Source organism: Lycorma delicatula, chromosome 9, assembly GCF_047948215.1.
Source record: "Lycorma delicatula isolate Av1 chromosome 9, ASM4794821v1, whole genome shotgun sequence".
NCBI classification, from domain to species: Eukaryota; Metazoa; Arthropoda; class Insecta; order Hemiptera; family Fulgoridae; genus Lycorma; species Lycorma delicatula.
In genome coordinates, this window is record NC_134463.1 from 93,228,007 (window position 1) to 93,241,811 (window position 13,805).

The 13,805-nt window shown below is 27.9% G+C and overlaps 1 protein-coding gene across 2 annotated transcripts in view; it reads left to right on the plus strand.

Annotated features, from left to right (window-relative positions):
- LOC142329725 (aminopeptidase N-like) overlaps positions 1–13,805 on the plus strand; it is a 193,826-nt gene that overhangs the window by 149,143 nt on the left and 30,878 nt on the right. For both annotated transcript variants that reach the window (XM_075374460.1, XM_075374461.1), the window contains 3 exons: positions 681–876; positions 5,851–6,055; positions 9,587–9,864. In XM_075374460.1, the coding sequence (XP_075230575.1) occupies positions 681–876; positions 5,851–6,055; positions 9,587–9,864 (679 nt within the window). The remainder of the gene's footprint in view (positions 1–680; positions 877–5,850; positions 6,056–9,586; positions 9,865–13,805) is intronic.

Consider the following 13,805-nt stretch of genomic DNA (forward strand, 5'->3'; position numbering starts at 1 on the left):
TTGGAAGAAATTAAAAATCTTGAAAATAAAAAGATAAGAAATATATATAAATTGCCTAATTCAAATAGCAATAGCTGAAATTACATATATGATCAGCTCTGTAGGTCATTTGAATACTAGATTGTGGATACCAGTGGTCTTTGGTGGTTGGGTTTCAATTAACCACACATCTCAGGAATGGTTGACCTGAGACTGTACAAGACTACACTTCATTTACATTCATACATATCATCTTCATTCATCCTCTGAAATAATTCCTTATGATGGTTCCAGAGGCTAAACAGAAAAAGAAAGCTCTGCAGGTCATAACATTAAATAACACTGAGCATTGTAATTATTATGAATTATAATAAAATTATTTTATACTTCATATTATAATTTTATACTTTCATATTATATTTGTAGCAATTAGTAATGTTACATAATACAGGTCAGCCCATAATTGAATGAAATATATGTATAATTACAACGTGATAATATACATAATTAAGTAGCTTGATAATTAATATTAAAAAAACAAAAATAAATTACATGAACTACTAGTATACAGAAGAGAGTGTAATCATACAAATTCTTATGCTACTACTAACCTAATTAAATTATTAATTTACAATTAATTAATCAAATTTAACTTGTAATTATATATTACTTAAATAGTATCTTTACTTATTTTATTTTAGTATGCTGAATTCAGTGACAGATGATGAGTTACTTGACAGTTTCCAAGAAGTTATGGATGAACATCCAGAATTAGAATTACCAGCAGAAATAGGAGAGATAATGTTAAAGTATATTTATGGACAAGGTTTCGCAGTAGTCAAAGTTGAGAGAAAGAGAAATGATTCATTAAAATCAGATAAAATGATTCTTACTCAGGTAAATATTGTTACTAAATATTAAAATAATTTCATTACATAAGGTACTAATTTGAGTGAGATATTTTAATGATGATGAAATAAGCTAAATTATTACCAGGATCAGGATTATTTGAAAGAAAAAAGCCACAATGTAGATCAAAGTGCTAATTTTTTTTTAAATAGTATTTTATACTAAATTGTAGATTACTCAAAATTTCAATAGTTGGATTTTCAGTTAATGCAAACCAATTCAGGTCATATGAAATTTTTGAGATAGATGTAAAAAATAAAAATGTAACAATAACTCACTTATACGGAATATATACTCAATTTAATTAATAAAGAATAGTTTTTAAATTGTACTTTAAGTTGAAAGCTAATAAAATTTTCTGAATCTCACTAGATTTCACTCTAAATCTACCTTCTTCAGACTTACACTGGGAGTGCTAAGTTTATTGGGCAGGATGTTTTATATAACAACACCAGATAAAGAAGATGCAACTGAAACATGGCAAATACTCCATTACCTCTCTGGCAGAGTGGAACATCTCAGCCTTTCATCCAGAAGGCCCAGGCTTCAAATCCTGATTAGGCATGGCATTTTTGTAATTTTTCATATTTCCATATACAAGCTGTGATTTTATTTGGAGAATTAATCAACAGCTAAAAAATAAAAGTAAAATAAAAATAAAAATAATGATTAAACCTCAACCACCAACCACCAGACTGAGAAGAGCATGAGCTTTTCCTTCTTGATTTTGATTCATTAAAGTATATTGATCGTAGCAAGTTTATGTAGACTGTGTTTAACCCTGGTTATGCAATGCAGTTATTACGACTTGCATTTTGAATTGTAACAGAGTCAAATGCCTTTTCATAATCAATAAAAGGTATACTTAGGGGCATGATACATGTATTTCTGTTAGGGGCATGTCTTTCTGTTACTTGCTGAACAATATGAATCTGTGATCCATTGTGCTAAAACCACTTTTGAAGCCTGCATGCTCCTTTGGTTGTGATTCATTCAATGTTGTTAGCATTCTTTTTGTTGTTAACTTGGTAAAAACCTTTTAGATAACTGAAAGGAGACTGTTTGATAATGATTCTTCAGGTCTTCTTGAGTTCCTTTTTTGTGTAAAAAAATTTCTTTGGCAGTTTTACATGCATTCAGAATCTTTTGATTTTTGAGGCACAGTTTTACAAGTGCTGTGTGCGTTGTTTTGAAAAAAAACTTTTTTCAACATCTCAGCAGCATTTCATTGATTCTAAATCCTGTGTTACTTCTTCTACTAAAACGTCTCATGCTTCTTCTTCTACAAAGATATTTAATTTTAATTGATTTTACAAAGACTAGAGCAAACTTTTTCTGTTATTTCTAATATTTGCTGCATATGGAACCATCTTCTGATATTAAACCAAAAATTTTGTTTTTTTATTCACCAGTTTATGTTTTGCTCTATTAATTCCCTTACCTTCTTCCAGCATCTTCTGCACCAGTGTCATGTTAAACTGACACCTTTCTTCCTGGATGTATTTCCTTATGGTCTTACAAAGTTCAACATATTCCAATATATTTGTAAAATTTCCTGAATTTTCACTGTGCATCATTTTTTCATTAGACTAATAGATTCAATTGAGATTTTTGAAACTTAACGATATTTGTTTGATGGTGTTATAGACTTAGCTAATTAAGTTTACTGCTGATAATTCCTTCCTTTGTGTTTTGATATGTCTATATCTTATAAATTTTGCAACTGAGAAAATGAGAGAAGTGATTTGATAAATTAAGCTCAAAACAGCTCTTATTTTCCTATCAGTGTTTATTTTAGTTTTTTTGAAGTTTTTATAATTTTTTCGCATTCTTTTCTTAAATCTATTTTCACTTTAGCTCTGACCATTCTATGGTCACTTCTAACATCGATGTGATTGAGAACAGTACAATTGCATATTACTATGTTATTCTTCAACATGATGTAATCAGTTTCACTCACGTAGCCATCAAGGCTTTCATACATCCATTTTCAACTGCATTTTTTCTTATAGAATGAGTTTAGGTTATAGAGTTTGTGTCCTGCAAAATTCACTAGTTATATCATCCCTGCCATTTCATTATCCACTTCCAAGTAGGCCATATGAATTTTCACAAATTCTTGTTTTTCCTATTTTTGCATTAAAATCACCCATAAGGATTTTGTAATGGCATTCTTCTTTGTCTTTCATAATGCATATCATCATAAAATTCTTCATTTTCCTCATCATTGCAGCTTATTATTGTTGGTGCATAAGCTTGGATGATTTTAAGCTCATAATGTTTGTTTAGTTGAATTATACAATGAGCTACTGTGTCAGATATACCTTCAAATTTTACTACTGAATCTTTTATATTTTGACTGACAAGAAATCCAAATCCCCAACATCGTCCATCGCCAGTACCAAGGATGAAGAGTAAATGCCCTGTGTCAAGTACAACTAGGTCTCCACATTTTCAACATACTTCACATAAACCTATAACATCCCAATTAATACTGCTAAGTTTTATCAATAATTTGCACAGTCAGGCAACTGTTCATTGCTCGAATGTTAAGCACCCCCATATCCGAATTCCATTGTCAGCCTGTTTTAAACCAGCGATTCTTAGCACCCTCTACCTTCAAGCAGGTTTCCCTGCTGCCATTAGTAGATACCTTAGGGCCTGCAGGAAATGAGAGCCGTATTTGACGTTTTTGTGTCATGTAGAAGGAATGGACTACCATGCTGATATATTGCAGGTTGGCAAATGTTGGATCATATTAATCTCAGACCTCCACTTTGACCAGTCTGCAATGAGTGACCCTTCTAGAAGTATAAGCTTCAATGCCTTAGCTCCAAGATAGGCATTTTGGCATTGAGCCTTGGTTAGTTGAGATATTTTGTGTTAGGATGAGAATGGATGCGTGGAGAACTCTGTGATAAAGCTGTAGTGTGGGAGGGTGTAGGTATTGACTTTGCTCCCAAAAGCATACCAAAGCAGAGAGATAGGGTATGTTTTCATTAGAGGCTTATTAAAGTTGTGAATATGTTTCTTGATTTTTAAGTAAATCAAGAGGACTTTGAGTAAATTAAATTTTAGGACAAAATTGTCATTACTGCGTTTGAGCAATGACAACCAGCAAAACATATGTTGTTTTGCTGGTTTGAGGATAGTATTTTTGGGGTATAAAAACTCATCATGATCTGAGTGTATAGTGTTTTTGAGGTTAAGTATAGGACAAGTTTTTGTATAAAACCTTCAGTGTTAAGAGGAATGCGCGGGGATTGTGAATACGTTAATTTGATAGTTGAGTACTGTAAGTTATGGAAGATGGTTGTGGTTGGAAGAGGCCATATGAAGGTGATAGTAATTTGTGTAAATACACTAATGGAAATGTTTACAAAGGTATTTGCATCAGTGGAATTCTGACGGAGACCAAACTAATGAATGTGTTTCGTTATCAGCTTTAGAAGGTCTAAAAAACTACCTCCAGTAAAGCCCATCAGGACTAGGAACAGAGGTGGTGCAGCGACTGGGATTGTCACAAGGCAGCAAAGGACTAGGATCGTCTTCCCCTACAGGGCTTGGGATGAGTATAAGCTCTCGATGGTGTAGTTCAAACTATCCTTGATCTATATACTTATAAACCCCTTCACCAGGTCAAGGTTTCATCCATGGAAGGGAACCTATGAAAGGGGTAGGGGGGAGTTACCTATATAAGTCAAAAAACCATGTGTAAATTGAAGTTGTTTTATAATCATTTAATGAACAGTACAGTACTTATAGATTTGTAGTTGCTGTAAGACAATACAATACAGCACAAAAAATGTTGCTTCTATACCTTGAAGTTTGCTTATTAACATTTTGGTATCTTAAAATAATTTATAACTTCTACTAGATAAAATAGTCTGATAATTAACCTGTATAATTCAAATTATACATATAACTCAAAGTAATTTCTGGTTCCTTTGGGATCCAAGGGAACCAAGCATCTGAGTTATCAAGATCAAATGTATTTGAAAAATGTCAAGTCTGACCTGGATTCAAACTTAGAATGAAAGACAAGAAACTCTACTTCTACATTACAGAGGTTAGCAATTATTTTTTATTGGCTTTAATTAATTTGGAGCACTACAACAAGTTACCAAACAATGATGTTTGACAAACATTATTTTTGTAACAACTAGTTTAATTGTTTATAATATTCCACTAGTACGCTTGGAGAAAAATTAATCTGCTGTAAGGATAAAAATATATAACTTTTACTTTAAATTTCATTTAAATACTCCAGAATGATGTTATTATATCTTGAAAATAATATTACACCTTTATTATACTATGGGATAATATAAAGCCTTCAAAAAGAAAAAAAATTCAGGACAACAAATAAACATCTCATAAATATTGATATCCATAAATATGAATTTACAGGTACTAAAAAACAATTATGTTTGGAATAAATACTGTCCCAAACATTCAGTACTAATTCTGCAAAATGTTATTTAAAAAAAAAATGTCAAAGTATACTTCTATGACTTAAGGCAAAACAATTATTTTAACACAGGTCAATACTTCAGTCTGAAAAAGAGTCTATTGTGATTCTGCTGCCATTTTTTTTTTTGCAATTCCATTTAAAAAATATACTCTCAGTTAAATTGTGTTTTTAAGTGAAACAATGTTTTCAAAAAAATCTGAATTTGCTATATGTCCTTATTTAACATGTACAAATAACATACATTCAACAATGTCTTTCAAACAGCTATGTTATTTTGTTTTTCTATTACTTCTATGACATTTCTCTTTTTTATTTATTAATTTTTTATTCCATGATTATACAGATCCATTTCCATCATCCTTCTGGGCAAATACTGAGGTTTCTTTTTTATGCAAGGAGTAACACACCAACCTACTCTTGAAATCTATAAAATTTACATTATGTAATACTGTGAATAAAATATTTACTTATTTACTTAATATTTCTAGAAACGTTTCTTTGAAGATGACATACATTATACAAACGAAGACGTTGATGTAAATATAAAATGGTGGATTCCATTGTCATATACTACATCAACAGAATTAAATTTCAATGATACAAAACCTCGGGAATGGTTTAATCAAAGAGAACATGAATTAAATCTTGATTTAAAGAGCAATGAATGGTTCATATTAAATATACAATCAACAGGTAAATATACAATTATTATTCTTTTATTCAAATAGTATAATATCCCCCACTTTTTTAACTGAAAGCACAGAAAATCAGTATACACATTTATATTAAACACACTTGTACCAAGAATATACTTGGATCTTAAAGAATCCTCTTGTAAACTAGTAGTTTTACAATTCATCATAATTAATTTAACAATTATTATGATTAACATTTAATTACAATTAAACAGATATTAAGAAATGCATAACAATAAAAAAAGGAAAAAAAATTAGGAGAATGATGAAAGAAGTAAAGAACAAAAACCAAATTAAACTGTTAACTACAAATTTCCATAAGCTTCTCTCAACCTTTGGTATACATGTTCCTGATGATACACGCAAGGTTCTTTGGTAAAATGGACTGAATAAAGAAGGAAATGATTACAAAATAATGGTTAGGTGGTGATGGTAACATGATATTAAGTCACATAAAACTGTAATATTATTAGAAATTTTGTCAACTGAAAAAGCATTTGAAAATCCATTTTTTTCATTTCATTTGCACCGAATTGAATTTAAAAATCCTGAGTATTTCATAGGTATAATTTTTCTCAATATAAAAAGAAAATAAAATAAAAATATTGAAAAGCTTTTTTGATAAAATAAAAGATTGTTTAAAATTCAAAATAATTTAAAACCTTTTTTTTGTTCTAAAAAAGTTAATGATTCTTATCTGGATTTTGAAATCAATTCTATCTGCAAAGGAATAGTATCTGCAAATAAATAAATAAATAACATGCGCGCGCTAACACACTCACACACACACACAAACAGTTTATATTTATTAAATTGTGTAAAAAACATCTATCTAAAAAGTAAATAAATAATTTTTATCTATTAATAATTTTACTATTCTATTTTACACAGTATTGTACAAAACACCAGTACTTAACCCTTAACTGGTCACGCTCTTTTTATAACGTTACTAGTCGCGTCGGTTACTATGACCCGATCATTCGTAAATTAAATTTATAAATTAATTCGAATTAAAAAGAAATGAACACTTATATTCGAAAAAGAAACTTTTTTATTCAAATAAAAATAAATATCTCCTTGTTTAAAACAAAATAATCAAAGAAAAACAGAAATTACAAAACCTTGTAAAAAATAAAGATCTTCATTTTAGTTGGACTTTAGTGGTGTAAAAATATAATTATTCCTGATTGATTGATTATTGAAGACAAATTACGACACATCTGTAAATCGGTTTTCAAATAAAAATATTTGAACTTAGCCGAACATCTACAAGTAAACAATTCACAATTTGCCTGAGTGTCAAATTGATGTCCTGAACAGTATATTTGTATACATTTTTTCTTAAATTTATTATTTCAGAGTTGGAAATAATAGAGTTTTTCAGAGTTCAAGTTTTTTTTGGGTTTCCCGTGAGGTACCTTTTAACAAGTAAATTTTTTACTAAAATGTGGCCTAAAGTTTTAAGAAAATCTCTAGCAATAGTGTAACACAACTAGTCGCATCGGGTCAAGTAGTTTATTTTAAATATTAAACTTTAAATATAAAATAGAGTCTCGGGTCATATAGACCTGACATGACCAGTTAAGGGTTAATGTACAGTAAATTTCTGCTTAGCTTTAGTCTGCTGTATTATCATTATCTAAACAAAATTTTAATAATTAAGGAAAACAACTTTCTTATTTATTAAAGTTTTTCTATAATGTGTTCACATTAAAAATTATGTGTGATATTATTATTAATAAATAATTAAATATCATCCGAAATTACACGAGTATAACTGAAAAAAATTGTAATTATAAACAAAATAATATTTATTATTTTATTTTAAATAATGTACTGAGAAAGAAAGAAATATCATTAAACAAAAACAATTGAGGATTAATGCTCAATAAATTTGAAGACAGATGAGAAACAGATCATAAACATAGTAAAAGTGGAAGAGGTATTATGTATTCTGAGATATAAACTAGGTATCTATCTAAATGTGTTTTGGAAGTGTCTCACTGTTATCACCTTTCAAAAATGTAGTAATAACATTTTTATGGGAAAATGAAATTATTCACCTCGTTCATAAAGGAAAGAATCTCAACATAATAATAGAAACTTGGAGGGGAATGTCAAATAGTGTCTGATACTGAATTTATAATTTAAATCTTAAATAAAATTTATAAATGCAGATTCTGGGTGTATTAAAAAAGGAAAATCAGATGATAGGATTCTCAATCAATATATGATAATGTAATTCTACATTTTAAATACTAATTAAAGTATTATTCCATATAATTATTAAAATTATTCCATATAAGGAGAAATTAAGAAAAAAATGTTCAGAAAGTAAATTCAGAATTTTACATTATAATCTTTATAAAAGAAGTTATATAAATGATGAAAAGAGAAGATTGTGTTGTTTCTTGTTAACTTGGAATAAAAATTGGCTGAATCCCTACTAAAAAGAAGCATGAAGAAAAAATTAAAATTTTTATCTAACAATCACTCCAGCAGTGATATGTCACTTGTAAGACTCTATAGCACCTATATTTTGGTGGACTTGGCATACTAAGAAATGTTGCATACAGGTCAGTGAAAAAGACAATGAGAAATAACTTAATTACTCAATCTCTCAAGTAAATCTTATATGAAATGTGTATTTTTCTTGGTCACATCATTTTTTCAAATTCTTTATGATTCATGGCCAGTTACCAACAAGCACTTTGGTTATGATAAGTCAATATATAAAATAATGCATGTATGAGAAAACTAAAAATGACATGTCATTTTTACTCTCAAGAATATTTAAAAAAAATATATACATCTTATACATATATATATATATATATATATATATATATATATATATTACAAATGATAACTTCTTGGTTGAATATTAAAATAACAGGAACACAAAATATTCAGATCTGAATAAGTAACTAAGCAAATGATAGAAATAAATATAAATACACAGATAAAATATTTAGATCACAAATATTCCATATTATAATTCTTCAAATAAAAATAACCATTTTACAATATTATGAAATTACTACTTACAACAGTATTGGATTAGTCTAACAGTATTGGATGTAGAGTTTTGCACTGGTGTAATTTACCAGTGTGTCACTGTACATGGACTTTTACAATATTCTTGTACATATGATTAGTTAGGTTATGTTTTTTTTTTTTTTTAATATGGGTTATTTTCTGTGATCTAAATGTTTTATCTGCATATTTATATTTATTTATATTATTTGCATAGTGACTTATTTGGATCTAAATATTTTTTCCTGTTTTATATTTATATATATATATATATATATATATATATATATATATATATATATATATATATATATATATACCAGATCTCAAGTACGGAATATATCATACATAAGGTTGAGATTTAAACTAAGAATAATACATCAATAAATGTTATCAGTAACATAATAAAATTATTTTATTATGTTACTGATATTACAAAATTCACAAACTTTAAATAACAGATTACTGATTTCAGTTTTATAAAATGTTTCAGGTTATTATAGAGTCAATTATGATCCAAAAACATGGATTTTAATTATTGATTACATGACTAATGGTGGATTTGCAAAAATACATCCACTGAATCGAGCAGCATTAATCGATGATTCATTTGCATTAGCATTATCAAATAACTCAGATATCAATATAGCCATGGATTTAACTAAATATTTGTATAATGAAACGGATTTCATACCATGGATCACAGCAAAAAATATTTTCAAGAGGCTAGATAAAAGTCTGTGGGGTTCACCAGCACGTCCTTTATTTCAAGTAAGTGTTAAATATAAACAATTAATTTATAATTTTTCTTTCTGCTAAAAGTGTTAATATTAACTGGAGTCAGAGGAGCAATCAAAAACTTTGTTCAAGTATTTCAAAGATGTATCAACTGAACCTCAATAACTGAAGTAAATTAATAAGATGTACACTTAGATTCAATTAAAATAATAATAATAATACCTTTACTTTGACTTTAACCTCATCCACATAACATTAAAGGACAGGTAATACAATATTTAGGTATCAATGACAACTTTGCTTGCTACAAGTCAGTTTAAATGTTATTATGTTAGTTTTGTATCGGCAAATATATCTAATGGTTTTCTGGGTTACAGTTCTTACCTATTTTCTAGAAGGGCACCCTCAGTTAAAATAATGAAAAATATTTAAATTATATTTTCTTAAACAATACTTTATATATGTTTATTCATTATAAGTGAGTAGAAACTGTAACTTTTAAAACTCTCTTTCATATTTGATATCTAATATTGTTAAAATCTTTAAATGAGTCTAATTATTCCCTTCTTCAAGGGAAGGATAAAATAAAGGGTTGCTGTTAGTATTAACTTGTTGCTGATAGCACTGTACACTCATTAGATTTATCTTTAACACAATTCAAGGTACTTGTTTTAAATTCACCATGCAATTATTTAAACACCATAAAATATTTAGCACTACACAAATAATAAGAAAGCTGCTTTCAATAACTATCCAAAATACTTGTAAAAAAGTAGATGTTAAAGGCAAATTCATCAAACTAATATACTAAGAAAAAAATTCCCAAAATTCTCAGAAAGGAAAGATATTCTGTCGTTTTTAGAACAAACAAACTATAGAAAAACTAAGTAAGTACGCTATCAATAACAATATTGACAAATACTACTTTCTCTGCTGTTGATGAACTAAATTACAATTGTGATAATTTTGACACATACAATACAAGATATATAGAACACTACAAGTATTTTAACATAAAATACAACAGAATTAACATCCTTTGTTGAATTAATTCAGGACAAGAAACACCTAAAAGTCAATAACATGCTCAAACAATACAAAAATTATAAACTCATAGGAAAAATATATTATATGGAAAAAATAAACCAGTAAAAATCAAGTACTAAATTCATCATATAACAATCTCCTAGTTTTAAATTTTCAAGCCAAAAAAAAAACATTTACAATGGTAAATTTTGTTCACTGATAAATTAAAATTTACTAGTGGTCAGCAATGCGAAAATTAATCCTTCCACTGAAGAAGAAGGAAAATATATGGATTAAAACTTTCTGATGGTTAATTCACATCAGTATGTAATTTTTAATATTTATCCTTTGAAATATTTCCCTAAAATGCATTTTCAACAAGAAATTATACAGAAAATTTAACTGGTTGTAATCCATTTCAGATTTAAGAAACTTTTTCCCGATAAATTGTATCAAATTGGATGTTATTTTGTCACATCATTTTATTATTTTTAAATGTTTTGCTGAATTATATCTTGAGGATACAATAACAAAAAAAGATTTATCTTATTTCTTATGTATTTATGTCAAAATCAGTCTTAAAATCTTATATTTACTTTAATCTTCATAATTTGAAAATTCTTATTAAGATTATATCCCCATTAAATGAATAAAATAAATATTACAGTTGATTACAACAAAACTATTGTAGTGTTTGTGTAGAAGAGGGTTTATAAACCTGTGAATATTTCATAATAAAGTTAAAATTTCATCATTCTACAATTTTTTTTTTAAATTTGATAAAATTTTCTTGCACAACAGACAGCAAGCAAATACAGATCAAATTAAAGTAATTGGTAATAAATGTATCCTAACAATATATAGGAAAAAAAGATTTATTTTTAATGTGTATTATATATTGAGAATTAGAATAATTTTGTTGAAAATTTTATCAAGAGTGTTTCGCTATGCCCATAAATATATTAATATTTTTCATCATCAGATAGGTATCACTAAGTACAATAATTAAAAACACCAGATAAAATGTGAATAAAATATTCAAGATATAAAATTAAATAAAAAAAAAAAAAACAAAAAAAAAATAAAAACAGTTAAAAGTTAACCAAAATGGACAAAAATATTAACTTTTAGATGTTCTGCAGACATCCCATATATATAATTATGTAGAATTTCATTATCAAAAATGACACTCATACTTATCAATTACTAGCAGCTAACAATGCTTTCATCTGAGTGATTGTATATATCTTTAATACTCATACTTCATGTACTTCAATTGTCAAAGCTTTATAACACCACTGGCATCAAGTTGTAACTTTTCTCTGCATGTTATACACGTTTTGAGGAAGAAAATTCAAACATGTTAATTATTCTGAATTTTGTTCAAATTCTGAGGAGGAGACCAATGATATATGATGCTCAGAAATGTAGGAGCTCAGACTCTATAATACTGCTCTTTTTTTTTAAGCTTCAGAAAGAAATGACATATCTTAAACAATCAAATATTGCAATTGATTTATTTATATCCTTATTTTTAATCAAAGTGACTTGGAAATGAACTATTCATAGATGGCCAGGGTGGAAATTAATCCACAATCTCTTTTATTGTCACCAAGTATTCTGTTTTCCCCATTTACCAAAAGGTAGAACAGGTTCCAAAAGTATAAGATGTTCATATATTACAATATTTCAATTTTTTCCAATGGATTTACCATTGAGCATAGACAATTATCAGATTGGGTGATTATCTGCTCCTGGATTCAAAAGGTTAGACCCAAGAGTTTGATGATATGATAAACTTTTTTCCAATAAAATTAAATTTTTTTTTAATGATATTTAGTAATTGATTGTCATGGGTGGAGTAAAAAAGGTGATAAAAGTAAAAGGAATAGAAGGGATTTTTAATTTTTCTATAGTCTATGTTATTCAGGAAAACTAACCTTTTCAAAAGTTTAAAAATATTCTGTGTCACTTAGTAGCTCCTGTTATTACCCTGAGCAAACAAAAATGCTGAGTCATGATATTACTAGCAGGAATATTCAGTTTCACCAGTTTCCACAGGTGTTAGTCATCGTATATCATCTATTCTTAGAAGGAGTATATATTCTATTTTCAAAAAAATATTTTTAAGACCAAATAGATATAACATAATTTTTTTTAACAACTTTTTTTTTAGTTTGGGGCAAAGAGACCAAATACTGAATATACCAATATTCATGATTGTCACTGAATGTAGAAAATGTTTTGAGGAAGAATAAACTGAATATCAAAATAATTAATTTTTGTATTTTAAGGGGGTGGGGAGATTAGAAGTAAAAGGAATAGAACTATTAGTTTTTTTCATGAAACCATTAAGTTTCATGCTTTCTCCTAATCATAAAGTGTATTTTGAAAAAGAACTGTTCAAATACCACAATAGTTTTAATTTATGTTAATTAAGAGAGATCAGAGGGTCTAGGGCAGTTGAAATTAAAAATGCATCACATGTTTACGACCCAGTTTTTTGTCCCTTAAGACTAGAACAGGTTTTTCTATAATAAAGAATTTATTTTTGTAATTACAGTTAAACGCCCAGTTACAGTTACTCATCACAGATTAATTTTTTTAGTGTAAGAAAAATGATGAACCTAAGATTTGAACTCAGAACCTTCCAGATGAAAGGCAGAGATGCTACCGATGTCATAGAGTCTAGTACATGATAATCCGAATAATGCAGCACACTTCTCTTTTAATTTAAGAGGCTATTAGAAACAATAGGCTTGGTGAGCAAAGGGGCCTGAACCTTTTGCACACCATTAAATTTTTATTTTCTCTGTAATTAGAAGTCATTCTGAAAAAGAATGGTTCATATATTTTGATGTTTCTTCATCGTAATTCTGTTGGAAATTGAGGGTTATGGGATTTTGGATGCTTATCAAATTTGTTGACTTTTACAGTTCCAAAAAATC